This window comes from Cetorhinus maximus, chromosome 26 (genome assembly GCF_964194155.1).
Source record: "Cetorhinus maximus chromosome 26, sCetMax3.hap1.1, whole genome shotgun sequence".
Lineage (NCBI taxonomy): Eukaryota > Metazoa > Chordata > Chondrichthyes > Lamniformes > Cetorhinidae > Cetorhinus > Cetorhinus maximus.
Genome location: NC_135904.1, coordinates 34212447 through 34230709, shown reverse-complemented (window position 1 = coordinate 34230709; position 18263 = coordinate 34212447). Strand labels below are relative to the sequence as shown.

The 18263-nt window shown below is 41.7% G+C and overlaps 2 protein-coding genes across 6 annotated transcripts in view; both read left to right on the top strand.

Moving 5' to 3' along the window:
• Window positions 1-18263, top strand: part of cemip (cell migration inducing hyaluronidase 1) — a 246588-nt gene that overhangs the window by 31133 nt on the left and 197192 nt on the right. The window lies entirely within an intron of this gene.
• LOC144668432 (cell surface hyaluronidase CEMIP2-like) overlaps window positions 1-18263 on the top strand; it is a 165473-nt gene that overhangs the window by 74231 nt on the left and 72979 nt on the right. For all 4 annotated transcript variants that reach the window (XR_013573498.1, XM_078530477.1, XM_078530476.1 and 1 more), the window contains 3 exons: window positions 1138-1266; window positions 9268-9356; window positions 18026-18157. Coding sequence is in view for 3 of the 4 variants with exons in the window: in XM_078530477.1 (XP_078386603.1) it covers window positions 1138-1266; window positions 9268-9356; window positions 18026-18157 (350 nt within the window). In the remaining variant the exon portion in view is untranslated. The remainder of the gene's footprint in view (window positions 1-1137; window positions 1267-9267; window positions 9357-18025; window positions 18158-18263) is intronic.

Sequence of the window (18263 nt, the reverse complement as noted above, 5' to 3'; positions counted from 1 at the left end):
GAGCTTGCTGTGTGCAAATTGGCTCATGTTTCTGACAGTACAACAGAGACTTTACTTCAAAAGTACTTCATTGGCTGTAAGATGCTTTGAGATGTTTGGTGGTCATTAAAAGCACTACATAAATAAAAGTCTTTATTTTTTAAAGCAAATATCCTGGTGGGCTAAATAGTTGGAAACCCCAAAATGTATCTACCATTCCTTTAAGCTCTTCACATCCTGGTATTCGCCCAAACAAACAGTCAGGTTCTGAAGCCAGTGAGCAACAGGGTCCGTTTTCTGTTTCAGTGTCTCAGTATATATTCTCCCTTGTGGGCCTGTAAATTCAAATGGGGAATAGTCTCTTCAGAGCAGAGCAGATCCTCAGTCCATTAAAGAACCTGCCATACTGTCATCAATTTCAATGGGAATCCAAAACTGAAAGTCAAAGGTGTACATGAGCTACTCAACCAGCCCAGTGGTGAAAATTACCCTTAAAGTTTTTACTGAATGTTTGTTTTATTTTGAAGGAGCGGGGAATAATTTAACACCAAATAAACGTACATTTTGTTGGATCAAAACAGCTCTCAAATCACACCATCAGACAGACATGACTTGGTGATAGTTGTATTTAGAGGACACTGACTTGAAATATCTATTGGCTAGCCACAAAAGGTAATGAATGGTACAAGACAGTCAAAAGGCATCCTGATAAAAGGCTTACCAGCTTAAAATGGCAAAAGAAGAACATTTATCCTGCATAAACAAGGTCTTGAAAGAGTCTCGCCATGGCAAGCTGTGAAACTGATTTTCAAAACTCACGTGATTGTGGACTGGCATCAGAAAAATCATCCTAAAAGCTGTCACACTGGCAGAAACCCAACTAATGCCCTTGAGGGAAGGGAAGCTGCTGTCCTTATCCAGTCCAGCCTACAATCAGCAGTAATTAACCTCAGAATCTATTTAAACTACCATCCCCACAGGATACTGAACAATACCATTAAATAGATAGGCCAGTTTAGTAATGAAATATTACAACCGTGCTCCAGAGTCTAGATCCCCTGTGAGTGACATCTTGCTAGATCAGTTAGTATTTAATTTTTGAACAAACACACACTGGCTATTTTTAAAGATTTATTATTTTTCTCCACCCCCCACTAGGATGTGGGGATTTGGTTTATCTTCCACCGAGCTCCTACTGGACAATCTGCAGGTCAATACCCGGAGGGTCAGTCTGAATTTACCCCGCTGGGAGTATTTTATAACAACAGGGTACATTCCAATTTCAAGGTGGGTAAAAAATTCTGCTACAAAAAAAAAACATATGCAAATAATGACTTTTAATACTATCTATATTCAGTGTTGCCAACTGTGATTAAATATATTCTTGGAGGTTTCATCACATGAGATGACCCCATTCTCCAGCCATTAGTTGGCCAACACATTCATCCTTGTAAGGTACGGCCTTCCGACGCCAATTGGAAAGCAAAAATACTCATTACCCAATCGGATGATGCCTGACTGTCAGTCAAACAGCCGTTTTTCCCCCATTTTCAATACTTTATATCTGCTAAAGAGAAATACTTAAAGAAGTTTTATTTTAAAAAGATCTTTTTTATGTCCCTTTGATTTTTCTCCAGGGTTGATCTTAATTCCTGGAGACTCCAGACAATCCTGGAGTGTTGGCAACCCTATCTATATTCTTTCCAGGGGTGTAGTGCCAAATTTTGAGGTGCAGGAGCTCTAAGAAAATGTGTTGGCCATATCATATCTAAATCTACAATTGCATTGTTTTCCTAAGTATTCATCATTCGAGCCCCCAAACGTCAGTAGAACTATGCTTTAAGTGAAAAATATTGGTGCCAACAGGCATTTTATTTCGAACCATATGGTATTTTGAATCATTAGTCTTTAGCATAGCTAGAATTTCATTATGCAACAGTTTAATTATTTAATTCAAGCCTATTAAAAACTGAATTACAGAAAATTTTCCTTACTTCTGACTGGGGGATGGTATGTGGAGGGACCTCTGTTTTTCTTGATTTATATTAATAACCTAGACCTGGGTGTACAGGGCACAATTTCAAAATTTGCAGATGTTGCAAGTCTTGGAGTGAGTCAGAGAGCATGTGTCAGAGACAGACACAGACAGATATTCAAGCAGGAGACAAAATACTAGAGACTGGACTTAACTTCTGAAGAAAGTGAAGCTAGAATTTGAATTGGCTGCTTGCTGCTGCTTAAAGTTGCTTCTTTAAAAAATAAATAAAAGCTGCAAGCATAAGACACATGAACTGTTTTGTAACAAGTATGTACGGTAACACTGCATTGCATCTCCGTCCATACTACTTTAAATACCTTCTATACATCAAGATTGCTCAGTGTAACAGCATTGTAAAAATATTTTTGAAGACTTTCTTTGGCTAATGTTCCTAATAAAGTTCTGAGCATGTGTATTTACGATTTCACTAAGAATATTGATCAAAGGAAATAGAGTCATGGAAACATTTATGGCACAGAAGAAGGCCATTCAGCCCATTGAGTCCATGTTGGCTGGTAATCCAGTGAGTCCCATTTCCCCCTCTATCCCCGCATCCTGTAAGTTTACTTCCCTCGAGTGCCCATCCAATTTCCATTTGATATATTTGATTGTCTCTGCTTCCACCATCCTCGTGGGCAGCGAGTTCCAGGTCATTACCACCTGTTGCATAAAAAGCTCTTCCTCACATTCCCCCTGTATCACCTGCCCAAAACCTTATACCTGTGTCCCCTAGTCGTTCTACTATATGCTAATGGGAACTGTTTTCCCTTGTCTACCTTATCCAAACCGATCATAGCTTGTACACCTCTTGTACTCCATGAATGCACCTACAACACACTACACGTGGGAGCTGACTTGCTCTTTGTGCTAAGTGATTTCTTACTTCATTATTTTTTTTTGAAAAGGGACTAGGATTTCCAGCAGTAATATCATAAAACAGAATTGAAGGCCGATTTGAAGGGGGGAGGGTGATAAGGCAGAGGTCATGGTACATGTTGGTACCAATGACATAGGTAGAAAGAGGGATGAGGTCTTGCATCAAGAATTCAGGGAGTTAGGCAGTAGACTAAAAAGCAAGACCTCTCGGGTTGTAATCTCTGGATTACTCCCAGTGCCACGTGCTAGCGAGCTCAGAAATAGGAGAATAGCGCAGATGAATACGTGGCTTAAGAGTTGGTGCAGGAGGGAGGGTTTTAGATTCCTGGATCACTGGGACCGTTTCTGGGAAAGGTGGGGCCTGTACAAGCGGGATGGTCTACATCTGAACTAGATGGGGACTAACATCCTTGTGGGCGGGTTTGCTAGTGCTGTTGGGAGGAGTTTAAACTAATTCAGCAGGGGGAGGGGACACAGAATGTTAGCAGAATAGGGACACATCATAATACAGTAAAACAATCAAGTCAGAGGGAGTACAGCTGCAATAAGCTTCAAGGGAGTAAGGCAAGGCTGAATGGTCTCTACTTTAATGCCAGGAGTATTACAGGTAAAACAGATGAGTTAAGGGTGAGGATCGACATGTGGAATTGTGATATAGTAGCAATCACTGAGACATGGTTGAGGGAAGGGCAGGATTGGCAGCTTAACATTCCGGGATATAGAATCTTCAGGTGAGACAAGGGAGGGGGTAAAAGAGGAGGAGGCGTTGCATTATTAGTTAAGGAGTCAGTTACTGCAGTAAGGAGAGATGATATCTGGAGGTGGCATCAAATGAAGCTTTGTGGGTAGAGTTTAGGAATAAAAAAGGGGCAGCCACATTGTTAGGTGTTTATTATAGACCCCCAGATAGTCAGTGGGAAATTGAGGAGCAAATATGTGCACAGTTTGCGGAAGTGTGTAAAAACAATAACAATAGGGTAATTATATTAGGTGATTTCAAATTTCCCAACATTAATTGGGATAGACATAGTGTTAAGGGATGGAGTGGATTTCTTGAAATGTGTACAGGAGAATTTTTTAGGTCAATATGTAGAGGGTCCAACAAGAGATAGTGCATTGCTGGACCTAATTCTGGGGAACGAAGCTGGACAGGTGGCTGAGGTGGTGGTGGGGGAGTATTTTAGCGATAGCGACCACAACATGGTACAGTTTAAGTTTGTTATGAACAAAGAAATTGACAAGTTGCAAAAAAATGTTTTGGATTAGGGGAGAGTGGATTTTAGTAAAATAAGGCAGGATTTGGCCAAGGTAGACTGGGAACAGTTACTTGTGGGGAAATCTACAGAGGAACAGTGGGGGGTGTTCAGAAAGGAAATGGGGAGGGTACAGGCTCAACATGTTCCCTCCAGGGTGATAGGAAGGAGTAACAAGCCCAGAGAACCATGGATGACCGGAGATATTCAGGATATGATGAGAAGGAAAAGAGAGACTTTTAGCAGGTACAAGGGGAGCAAATCAGCAGAGACATTAGTGGAGTACAGACAGTGCAGAGTGGAGCTTAAGAAAGCAATCAGGAGAGCAAAGAGGGGATATGAGAAAGCTCTGGCTGGCAAAAGTAGGGAAAATCCCAAGATATTCTATAAGTATATCAATGGGAAGAGGATAACCAGGGAAAGAGGGGGGCCCATAAGGGACCAAGGGGGTAATCTATGGGTGGAGCCAGAGGACATTGCTAGAGTGTTGAATGAATACTTCACGTCCATCTTCACCCAAGAGAATGAGGATGAAGGTATCGAACTTGGGAAGAGAGACTGCGAGGTTCTTAAGCAAATTGATATAGGGAGTGACAAGGTATTGGAGGTGTTGGAAGGCTTAAAAGTGAACAAATCTCCAGGTCTGGATGATTTGTGTCCCAGACTGCTGAGGGAGGCATGGGAGGAGATCGCAGGGGCTCTGACCCAAATTTTTAATTCCTCTCTGGCCACGGGGGAGGTGCCAGAGGACTGGAGAACAACTAATGTGGTTCCGCTATTTAAACAGGGTTGTAGAGATAAGCCAGGGAACTACAGGCCAGTGAGTCTCACGTCAGTGATAGGGAAACTATTGGAGAAATTTTTGAAGGAGTATCTATCTCCACTTGGAGAGGCAAGGTTTGATCAGGCATAGTCAGCATGGCTTTGTCAGAGGGAGGTCATGCCTAACCAATTTGATTGACTTTTTTGAGGAGGTGACCAGGTGTGTAGATGAGGGTAGTGCAGTTGATGTAGTTTATATGGATTTCTGCAAAGCCTTTATAAGTCTCCCATGTGGGACCTTGTCAAAGGAGGCAAATGCACATGCGATACAGGGTAATTTGATAAGGTGGATTCAAAATTGGCTTAGTTGTAGGAGGCAGAGGGTGATGACAGAAGGATGCTTTAGTGACTGGAAGCCAGTGTCCAGTGGCGTACCACAGGGATCTGCGCTCGGTCCCCTATTAGTTGTCATTTATATAAACGACATAGATGACTATGTGGAGGGTAGGATTAGTAAGTTTGCGGATGACACAAAGATTGGCCGGGTGGTTAACAGTGAGGTTGAGTGTCTTGGGCTGCAGGAAGATATAGGCGGGACGGTCAAATGGGCAGATGGAATTTAACCCTGAAAAGTGTGAGGTGATACACTTTGGAAGGAGTAATTTTACAAGGAAGTATTCAATGAACAGCATGGCACTAGGAAGTTCTGAGGAACAAAGGGACCTTGGCATGTGTGTCCATAGATCTCTGAAGGCAGAGGCCACGTTAGTGGGGTGGTGAAAAAGGCATATGGGACACTTGCCTTTAACAATCGAGGCATAGATTACAAAAGTAGGGAGGTCATGTTGGAGTTGTATAGAACCTTGGTGAGGCCACAGCTGGAATACTGTGTGCAGTTCTGGTCACCACATTATAGGAAGGATGTGATTGCACTGGAGGGGGTGCAGAGGAGATTCACCAGGATGTTGCCTGGGATGAAACATTTAAGTTATGAAGAGAGGTTGGATAGACTTGGGTTGTTTTCGTTTGAGCAGAGAAGACTGAGGGGTGACCTGATCGAGGTGTACAAGATTATGAGGGGCATGGACAGGGTGAATAGGGAGCTGTTCCCCTTAGTTGAAGGGTCAGTCACAAGGGGGCATAAGTTCAAGGTGAGGGGCAGGAGGTTTAGGGGGGGATGTGAGGAAAAACTTTTACCCAGAGGGTGGTGACAGCCTGGAATGCACTGCCTGGGAGGGTGGTGGAGGCGGGTTGCCTCACATCTTTTAAAAAGTACCTGGATGAGCACTTGGCACGTCATAACATTCAAGGCTATGGGCCAAGTGCTGGTAAATGGGATTAGGTAGGTAAGTCAGGTGTTTCTCACGTGACGGTGCAGACTCGATGGGCCGAAGGGCCTCTTCTGCTCTGTGATTCTGTGATTCCTCAAAACATTCAGACAATTTGACAATCAGCAACTCGATATCAATTTAAAAATTCTCATCCTCCGTGTTGAAATTCCTCTATGGCCTCACCCCAATCCCTGTAACCTCCGCCAGCCCTACAATCCTCCTAGAACCCTGAACTACTCCAACTCTGACCTCTCCTGTGCCCGCACCCACTTATCCCCATCAATGTTGGCCTTGCCTTCAGCTGCCTAAGTTCTGGAATTCCCTCCTTACACCTGGGGTGTTTTACTACATTAAAGGTGCTAAATAAATGTTATATAAATGCAAGCTGTTGTTGTCGTCAAGTGGCAATAATCAAGATTTCACCAACTGACTTAGGGGAGAAATTGGTCACAAGCTGTCCTTGAACATACCACAGGCTAGCTTTGCACTGTGATGCTTACAGGGGTGAGCAGCCTCGCCAGCCTATTGGTTTAGTGAACAGTTCTCATCAACAGGAACCTTCAGTTCCAAAACAAGGTCTCTGCTCCATCCCATCTGCCCACTCTCTGTTGGCACCAATAGATTTGGTTTGTAGCAACAGAAGGACCATCTTTTCCTGATTACAGAACCCAAAGGACTGGTGTCACCTCGCACCCCAGCCCTACTCTCACACACAAATCAACACAGGATGTAGAACGAGAACAAGAGCTCCCAGAAAGCAGACACAACAGCGGATATCACATCTGCAGCAACGAGACTGCTGTGCGGGGTACAATTCTACACAAACAGGCTTCTCCAAATTCAGCAACACTTATAAAGCTCGAAACCCCACTTCACCCAGATAGTTTTTTGCCTGGTGCTTGATAAGGTTCAGTGCTGCCTCCCTCCCACCCACCTCCCTCTCTCTCTCTCTCTCTCGAAATGAAATCATTTCCTATGATCTGCCTCCATGTTTCAGGATGCGCCTGTTGTAAAATACTCACTTTTAATGGCATTGATGAGCGAGGTCTCGCCCTGTATTACCCGCCAAGAACTTGGTTGCAAACACTGAGCGTGGGCCCTGGTGTTTGGAACAGTCTGCATGCACCCCCTTCCCCCCTCTCCCGGTGCACTCCAGAAGCACCACACCCCTGATTCCCTGGATTTTTTTAAAGCAAGTAACAAGGCATTTTTGCTGTTTGTACATGGCTCTTGGCTTATACTACATGGTGTATAAATGCAGGCACTAGACACATCCCTCCACTCTGAAATATGTTCTGAAATTCAAGCTAAGAATAAGATAAGAAACATCCCATTGAGTGGATCTGCAGGCCTGGACAACAATTGCTTAATTTCTGTTCCAAGTACAACCACGAAAATTCTTTATTCCTAAATACATATGCTCAATAACTGGCTTATTTGTAATAGAGTGGAGTTGTATAACAAATGCTCAACCTCTTGGCAGTAAAACCTGTTCAGTTATCTGAGTTTTTCATTTAAGCAATTATTTTTTTTTTTTGTTGCTGCACCTTCTCAAGGATACCCTTGACTAATGTGGATGTGCTTGTCACATAGATAGGGCAAGGGCTTTCTGTATTTCCTGTAGCTATCCCACTGGCACCATGAAGCAGCTTTGTACCCCACATATAGTAGAATCTTACAGCGCAGAACCAGGCCATTTGGCTCATCAAGCCTGTGCTGGCACTTTGAAAGAACTATCCAGTTAGTTTCTCACTGCTATTAACGTTAAAAACAATTCTTTTGCACTTGCCATTCTTTTATTGTGGATAAAGAAAGTCAGTTCTTCAAAGCTGAAAGAAGTGGTTGATTCCTGACATGTTCCCTGAAGTTGAAGCTCAGGGAAATGATGACCTTAATTTCCACTTGTAGTGGATTATAGATAACTGAGCGCCATGTGTCTGAGTGGGATACGTGGGGTGTACTTCCAATACAGCCTAATGAACATGACTCTTCTCTTTCACTTTCTCCAGCTTGCATATTAATACTGCATTAGGTCAACGCCTTTGGTATTACATGTTGCAGGTTGTGCATCTCTTAAACCCTTTGTGCTTTTCTTCCCCTCCTCCGGCTTAGCGATTGCAGTGCCCCCATCAATGACCAGTACAATGCTCCCTGCTAAAAACCCCTGTGTACTATTCACTTCCATCACTGCTGGGCTGATGCTTTAGTGTTTCCCATTCATGAAGCTCCCTCACGCCAAGTTCGACCTGAAATGAAATACTTTTTGATTTAATTGTGCAACTAAGGAAAATTCCATAAGTTCCTCATTAATGGTCTCAACGAATTTGCCTTCTTTACTCCTCACTGATGCCTGTTTTCAGAGAGGTGGGAGTTCTCAGTGTTGCGTTAAATATGAAGCAATAGTCTATTGGCACTTTCAACCAATGTTCCACCACCTTTTGATCGCATCTATGATTTTGCTGAAATTAACAGTTGGATTTAAACCCCACCACCACATGGAACAGGAAAATTATAATTGTGAATGAGCGTTTAAGACAAAGTTGGAAACTATAAAGCAAATTAGAACAAAGGAAGGGAAAATTATTGCACGGACCATGTGAAAAATGGAGGTAAAATGAAAATCTGACAGTTTTTCACATCTTGAAGAGGGCAGGGAAATTGCAAAGCAGGGAATGAGAATGAAGGAATCAGTTTAAGTCAGTGAAAAGGTATGATGAGGTGAAAAGAACTTCAGTGGGTCTAATTGGTGAGGAAGAGCTGTGGATTTGAGAGTGCAGGAGTTTCAATGTAGCGAGGGGTTTCATTAGCCCACAATAGCGTCTCTTGCCTGCTTCAATGAAACACCAAATCCATGAAAGGGTGAAGTTTTAATCTGAAATCCTTAATTCTACCTGATGTTGCAGTTGTGTGCTCTGTTTCTGTGTCTTTCTTATGCATTGAGAGCCAAGCTGTAGTATTGAGTTGTATTGTTGTAAGGTTTTTGATCAATCCCTCTCCACTGGCTGATTTCTGCTCTCCTTTTCCCCAGGCTGGACTTTTTATTGGCAGTGGAGTGAAGACAACTCAGTCCAATGCCGATGATCCCAGGGAGGTTCTTTGCAAACACGATTTTTCAAGGTAGAATGGAATCTTATTATTTTAGGACAATGTGTACATGCCTGTTGCACCTGTTTCAGTTAAACAAACTAAGAGACAGCCATTCACTGACTCATTCCTCAGGGCAATGTCTTGACCAATTAGGGTCAAGCTGTCTGGTTTAAATTTCAAACAATGCTTGGCAGCTAACTGTCAGCCACCATCACTGGTACATTCTCCATGGCAATGCCTCTACCAATTGGAGTCCACTTTCTAACCAATCCACACTCTCTTCACATAGAAGTGGAAAACAGCAAATTTATACTATGGGATTCTTGCAAAATGTCCTGATGAGTACAAACAAAAAGCTTTGACATGTCTCTTTTTTCAGCAATACTCAAGTTCTGTACTACCAACTGTATATTAATTCCTGTTGGCAGTAACTTTAAAAAAAAAATTGTTTGTTCTTGGTGTTTCGGGGATGTGTTTTGTTTCTTTGGGGTGAAAAATGGTTCGAGCTGTTTCAGACAAAGCCAGCAGTGTTTTGACAGTGTGTGCGCCAGTACAGAAGGCTGTAGATCAGCCTGTGCCTCACTAACATTTTCTGCATGATCTGCCAGTGCCCTTTATGCCTCCAACTTGAGCTGACAATAGTCCAAAGGTTAGTTCCAAAAGGTGGTGTTGGAGCCAGTAATGGTAGAAGCTGCTTATGAAGACTGAGCCAGGGGAAGGTACCTGCCTCTCACCAACTCTCCAAGAAATACAAATAACAGGTGTAGTTTTGCCCTCTGATTTCATGGACCATGACATTATTACCTACTCAAAGATTTAATGTATGTTTGATAGATATGTACACTCACATTTTCAAATAAAATGATTCCTTTTCATTTTAATTGATTTTGATCTCTAATGCCCACCCTATGTCTAAAATCTAAACTTTTAGTAGATGGTAGGTGTTTCGAAGGTTTGATCTATCCTGCTTAAAAGATGGTCCAAGATCATTTATGATTCTCAAATAGGGTGGGAGGTTTGAAAAATTTTGGATATTAATACGCAGAAACTTAAAGGCCCAGAATTTACTCAGCCACAGTAACTTCACTTGAAGTGCTGGGAAATTCCTGTTTATATGAGTGAGAGCTTGGTAATCAGCCACAGTTCAAAGGGATCTTAGACATCTCTCTGTTAGAAAGAGAGAGAGAGAGACACACACACACACATACACGGTTTGAAGGACCAGTCCACATAAAGCAGGGGGTAAGATAAGGAGGCTGACCTCCATGAACTACCACAGCCAGTATAGGCGTTGAACCCACACCATTGGTGTCAATATGAATCACACTCTGGCCACCTCGCCAACTGAGCTAGCCAACCCTCATTGTGTGTGAGCAGGTCCCAGGAAATTGTGCCCATAAATTTAGGATAAAGACACTTCTGTTTGATAATTAGAAAATGATTCCGTTCGGAATATTAAAGCTTCCTGTTCGGTCCTATCCTAGTCAGAAATCTAATTCTTAAACACCTTCTTGAAGTATTACAAATTAGACTCAAGCAGATTCCACGTAAGCATAATTTGAGTGAAATTATGCAATTTGTAATTACTGATAGGCTTTGATGCTCATTCTTGGTCTCTCCCTTCTGAGAGCAGGAACTCATAGTTCATTTCCCCCAGTTAAGATTTATGGAGGATTGTGTTATTTGTTTTTGCTAAAAACCGATTCCCCTGAGGCCTCATTTTTGCTAACTCCCCCAATCTACATAACGCCTTCACCCTGCTCACATGACCCATTTGTTAGGGATTTGGGAAGAGCAAGCTATTCCAAAGTGTCCTCCATAGAGTAAATTCATGGATTTTCAACTCTGATGATGATCTGGGCTATGGTAGTGTAGGCATTTCTTTGGCACAAGCTTCCTTCAAACAGTCTCTGGGCCATCGATCAGTGAATTTATCCTATTGTTCGATCCTACTGCTCTGTTTGTTTTCTGTGAAGTATTTTGTCAAGTTATGTGTTTCAGTGTAATGTGCTTTTGGTGCTTGGTTCTGTATTTAGCATTTGCTCTGTTTTTTTCAGTACTCTGTCATTGAGGAAATATAAAGATGTTCCATTTCTGCAGCGACTTTCATAACAGTAGATGTCCCAAAGTGCTTCACTGCCAATAGAGTGCTTCTGAAGTGTAGTCACTGTTGTGATGTAACAAACATAGCAGCCAATTTGCACACACAGATCTGATAGACAGCAATAAGATTAATGGACCAGATAACCTATTCTTGTGGTGTTGGTTGAGGAATAAATGTTGATGAGGACACCGGGAAAACTTGCCTGCACATCTTAAAATAGTTCCTTATGTTCACTTGAGCAGGCAGATTGAACCTCTGTTTGACCTCCCGTCAGAGAGACAGGATCTTCAACAGTGCAGCACTCTCCCATTACTGCACTGTGTGTGACAACCTAGATTATGGGATAGAGATTCTGTTTTAAGTGTAATTGTAAAATTGCATTCAAAATGCATTCAAAGTTACACTGGATAGTTACAGCTAGCCCAAGTTTCTGCTAAAATTCATTTGTATGTCACAAATGTAAAATTCTCTTGAAACTAGCACAATCAGGCAGTGTAGTAGAATGAAATCACTCTTTTCCTTTCCATTAAGAAGTATTAATTGATGTATGTAAGAGGGGTAACTTGGTCCACTTTTATCAATATAGCTGCTAGATTTATTACAAAAAAAAAACTGATTTGAAGAGAAATCATAATGAACCACTTTTAAAAGTTATACTTCCCCAAACCAGCAGAAACATGCAATGTTAACCAGTGGGCAGTGCATGATTTTGGTGAGTTGCATCTTGAACCAGTGTAAAATATTTGGGGAAACTCTAGCGCAAGTGTTTTTGTGTAGAGCTCATGTTTTAAATTCCCCAATCTTTTTCTCTAGTTGAGCCAATTGCAAACAAAGCCAGAGCTCCCTGGATGACAAAGAGTTCAAGAGTTGAGTGAAGCAGAGAAAAGGGGTATCAATTTGATGCCACAAGAGAATACTTACTCCATAAGTAGTATGGAGAAATGAAAAAGCAAATAAAAAAGGGTGAGGAGTTTTCAAGGTTCAGTACTAGTACCACTGCTGTTTATCATGCACATTAATAACTCGGATTTGGGAGATACAGGGCACAATTGCAAAATCTGCAGATGGCAGGAAACTTGCAAGTATAGTAAACAGTGAGGAGGATGGTGATAAACTTCAAGAGGAGGACGACAGGCTGAGGGAACAAGTGGACACATGGCAGATGAAATTCAGTGTGGGAAAGTGTGAGGTGATGCAATTTGGTCAGAAGAATGAGGAGACAATACGAGCTAAATTACATAATTTTAAAAGGGTGTAAAAAAAGACACCCAAGGTGCTTGTGCATAAATTTTTGAAGATGGTAGGACAGGTTAACAAATCAGTTAACAAAGTGTCCGTGATCCTGGGTTTTAGGAACAGAGGCAGACAGTACAAAAGCCAGAAAATTATAACCTATATAAAAGCACCAGTTTGGGCCCAGCTGGAATATTGTATCCAATTCTGAGCACCACATATTAGGAAGAACATGAAGGCTTTTGGCAGGGTTACAGAATATCACTCACAATAAGTGCTTCTGGTGGAAGAAATGAATCCAAAGCTGTTTTTAAAAAAAATATATTTCAAGCTGGTTTATTCTCACTGCAAACTTCCTAATAACATCCACAGAGTGTGTTTCAGCTGTATCTATTTATACTATTTAGATGGGAGAACCAATGCCCATCACCTGTTTTAATTAGCAATTATCTTTAACACAGTAATTGCCATGCGATGTGATTATTGAAACAATGACAGATTCTCCTACTTTCTTTTAAATTAAGGCTTTGAAAAATTAAAGAACTTTTTTTTCAAAACAAGCAGAAGGAAATGAAGCCATGGCCAGAATTTTTACCTTGATGGGCGGGCGGGCCCCACCAGCTTGGCAGCGGGCGGGCAGCCGAATTCTGCTGCCAAAACGGGGCCTGCTGCCATTGAGTGGGTGGACCAATTAAGGCCCACCCAGCGGCCTGCCCGACCAGAAGTGCTATGCGCTTCCTGTGCAGGAGGGTGGAGGGATTCCCCATCTGTCAAAGTGCATTCTTTCGTGAATGTGTGCGGAAGAGCGCACATCTCCCTGAGACTAAGTGCTGTTTCAGGGAGATTACAGACAGTATAAGAATCTTTAAAAGTAGAAAAATATTAAAATTATTAACATGTCCCCCTCATGTGACAATGTCACATGAGATGGGACATGTTAATAAGAAGCACATAAACTTTATTGAAGTTTTTAAAAACGGACATGAAACCTCATCCCGCCAGTGGATGAGGTTTCGCGTATTATCAGAAGCCCCCTGGGGCTCCTGGCCTGCCTGCCAGCCTTAAGGTTGGACGGGCAGGACATTTAAGAAGCTTAATTATCCTGTCAATGGCCTTAATTGGCGATTGACAGGTCGGCAGGCAGACAGCTGATTTCGCTGTCCATCCGCCCGCCTTCCTCGATATTTAAATGGACCGGGATGATGTCGGGGGTTCCTCCCAACATCATCCCATGTCATTTTCCCATCGGTGAGCAGGCCCCGCCCCCAAATCGCCGACAGGAAAATTCTACCCCATGTATTTTTACATTTATAGATCCCACATTTCCCTTACCATGTATATCTGCGCACACACAATAATAAAGCAAAAAAATGTTTTTTTTCCCATTTCATCATTATAACCTTTCTGGCCTTCCCTTTCGTATTATACCATGCCTCCTTGTCTAAACTGTATACCTGATGGTCTTATGTGGTGCTGTAGGGCTCACCGAATTTTCTCCAAAACCTCAGCTTTAATGAAAGCCTTTGTGCCCACATGCAAAGTGTTCAGGTGAGCAGAAAAAGTGGAGCTAATGCTAGTCCCTTCTAGAGCAGGGGGAGCATCTGATAAGAAATCTGAAGTTGCCTTTGGTGTTACAAATACCAACTGGTATGCACTGTACCCCCGACCATTTGCAAAGAGTTCTTTGCGTGCACTGCCTATGCGAGTGCTATTTACAATTTGGTTGATCAGCCAATGTTTTATGTAATGTCATTTATTACTGCATGGTTTCTTTCTCAAAGACCGTTACTAAACAGGCTTTCAGCTGCAGTGTGCATAACTACGATGTTCAAATTTTTGCATGCCTCAAAATTCCTCATTGTTGAATTCCCCAACATTATCTGTCAGCAACTTTGTTGGTGTTCCTTACCCTGTTCCTACCCATTTCTCCATGACCTTATTGACAATGCTCCTTTTGTCTTTACTATGTATTACAGTGGATAGGCTAAACCTGGTTGCCATATCTATGAAGTGTAGTAAATATCCATGTCCCAAACTTTTAAGTCCATTGCCACTGCGTCATTAAACTCTCTGGCTAGTGGCAGCTCACAACAGGACGCAGCGGTGTCTTGCGATATTTAAGACAAATTCAACACTGAGCAGTGATGTGCTCAATAAGGGCATTGTATTCTTTATCAATCACTCCCACATCTCGAAGTAGAGTCTTCAGTTTCTGTAGCACCGGATGTGTAAACTTTCTATGTAACTTCCAAATAACCTTCTTTTTGTCCACCAAATTCTTAATCCCAGCAGTTAACAAAACATCATGAGCTTCTTGATAAGAAATCTTTGGCTTCCTTAGTGGCAGGCAGTAATGGCCTGACTGTGAAAAACGTAGATCTACATTTTTTCCCCCAAACACGACTGCTCTATCATTCTTCGCGTCTAGTGTCATCTGAGCCTTTTTCATCGCAGATCAATTTAACAATAGTGGTATCTCATTAGAAACCACATTAGTACTGATAAACAGACTGATCCCTCCTATCTTACAAGGGAGGACCACCCTTTTGGAGGATGTTAATGTATTGTCATCTCCAAACCTGAAGCAGGTAGGGCTTTCATACTCCTTGACCTTCCACTGGTCTGCCTCATCGAGAGACTCCAGATAGCAGTCAAGCCAGGCAATGTCACATACCGCACGAGTGCAACCACTGTCCAGAACTGCACAGTTGAAAGAATTGACCATCAAGATACTCCTCACCGGACTCAAACTTTCAGCGACCAACACAATTCCATCATGGATGTCACCATCATTTTCAGCCTCAGAAGAATCCATCTCCTGGGTCACTGCAAAAACGTGATTCTTGCGCTGTGAGCAGTTAATTGCGTAATGATACTGGGAATCACACTAAAAACACCAATTAACCATTCCCCATGTATTTTTTGGGTTTAAATGCCTACAGTCAACATCCCAGATGTGCTTTTTGACCTGGCTCTCAAATTGGCTAGGGTTACAACCATTTTCAGACCTCTTGTCATTAACCCCCATCTTTGTATTGGAATCTTTGTCTAATATTTGGTCAACCTCAAAATTCGGCCACCATAGAATCCTCCATCCTTCGTTTCATGGCATAGTTGTTCATATGTGCTAAGAAAGTGGCTGGGAACAACTGTTTCCCCAGAAATGTTTTTAGGGCAGCAGCCATTTGATCTAGGAGAGATTCATTTGCTCAGATTTGAACCCTTGTTAGTACTAAAAGACTATTAACATGGGAAATGCAAGCACAGTCCAGTAACATACACCAATACAGATTTCAGAATTTCGAGTCCAAATCTCTGTACTCTGCTGTACCATTTATCAAAATCCATGATATATTTTTCCATGGACTGATCATCTGATTTCCTAAACCTATCAAAGATCATCCAAGCTTCATATGCTTAGGTGACTCATCCTTTTTGTAAAACTTATCCAAAAATTGTAACAGAAGGTTCAATCCCTCTCCATGATCCAAATCATCTACTTTCCACTCTGAAAATACCTCACTCCTTATCTTACTTTTTGCAGTGATGATAATGCCAAAACCATATCTTGCCTCTTTTGGGGTACAGAAGCAACCCAGATCCACATTTCAACTTCAGCCTTCCATTGCTGATAAGGTTCAGAGTCACAAAAGATTGTTGGATAATCAAAGCTTGCGATTCTGCACCATCCTTTCACCATTCCACAACTTAAATTGTCAGCCACAGTACACTTCTTTTCCTTCAGAGGATTGAGGCAAAAAGCTTCATGTACAGCAATTAATCACCAAAGCTTAACATTCAACCTCTGCTACCATGTTACTCACAATAAGTGCTTCTGGTGAAAGAATGAATCCAAAGTTGTTTAAATTTTTTACTTCAAGCTGTTTTATTCTTACTACAAACTTCCTAGTAGCTTCCACACAAAGTGTTCCCGTAGTATCTATTTATGCTGTTTAGATGGGAGAACCAATGCCCGTCACCTGTTTTAATTAGCAATTGTCTTTAACAAGATAATTGCCATGCAATGTGATTACTGATACATTGACACAGAAGACATTTATTAACATGGTTCGAGAGATGAGAGATTCCAGTTACATGGATAGTCTGCAGAAGCTGGGGTTAGTGTCCTTTGAGCAGAGAAGGCTAATGGGATTGATAGAGGTGTTCAAAATCATAAAGGATTTAGATAGAGTAAATAAAGAGAAACCGTTTCCAATGGCTGTAGGTTTGATAATGAGACAGCATAGATTTAAGGTGATTGGCAAAAGAACTGGAAGTCATGTGTGGAAAGAGACTCCTTTACACATCAAGTCAAGGCATTGCCTAACAGATTGGTGGAAACAGATTCAATAATGGCTTCACAGGGAAATTGGATAAACATCTGAAGGAGGTAAATTTGCTGGGACATGGAGAAAGAGCGGGGGTGGGTAGTTGGGCTGGTTGGACTAACTGGATTGCTCATTGAAAGAGCCAGAACAGACTTGATTAGCTGAATGGCCTCCTTCTGTCCTCTATTATTCTATGTGCTGAAGTGGGACATGAGCCCATAACCGTCTGATTCTGGGTTGAGACTGTTGCCCTGAATGGGAGCTAACACTGAAGCAAAAAGCATATCATTTTCTGAGTAACTCTAATTCTCCCCTGCATTTTATAAATGTACAACAATAAATAAATATTGGTCAAACCACACCAGTATATTCTCAATGCATTGATATTGAGCTATATTTACACTGGAAAACAGATACATGGACCATCATAGCTTCACATGCACTTTCATAGTTTAATTAATAATTAGAAAGTTGTTGTTTCATCCATGTAATTATTTTATTTTGCAAGTATAAAGTACTGCATTATTGTTTCAGAATATGGGCATTTATTTCCACTGGACTTGTCATTATAATGTGTGCAGTTTGCAGCAATAGGAAACTATTTCACCTCCCATTCAACCTTCCCTTTTAATAGTGCAAAATATTGTGCACCTCAAAGTTGCTCAATTTTCGCTGGCTGTTTCACTCTGGCAAAAGTGCAGCACTAATGTTAAATGTTCGCTTAAATAATTTGATGAAGCATTATGACCAGCAGCACTTTTTTCTTAATGCTGCATTTGCTTTTCTGCTTTATTTATGACTCTAAATATTTTTCCGATTTATGTCCGACTGATAATGAATGATTAATGATTCACCAGTGCTTAAAGCTGTCATACCTAGCCTTCTGTTCCTGCTGAGTCTTGGCTTCTGATGTTTATTAAGTGCTTAGGGCCTGAGTTCCTGCCTTTGTTGATGACAAGAGCATCTGTTTCCAAGACGGGACTTCTTGTATGGCCATGACAGGACCAACCATCTGTTTTGTATCTCTGACATAGGTTCCGCCCACATCAGAACGCTGACCCAAGAAAGCCACGGGTTCCTGCTATTATTGACGGTCTCGTCTCCTTTAAAAATAATGACCATGGAGCTTGGGCTAGAGGAGGAGACATTATATTCCGCAACTCTGGGTATGTGTGTTTGTGACAGTTAGCATGTTAGGTATGCAGCAGTGCTGAATGTTATGCACTGCTAATTATATAAGACAATACAGCACTGAGGGATACAATGCACTGC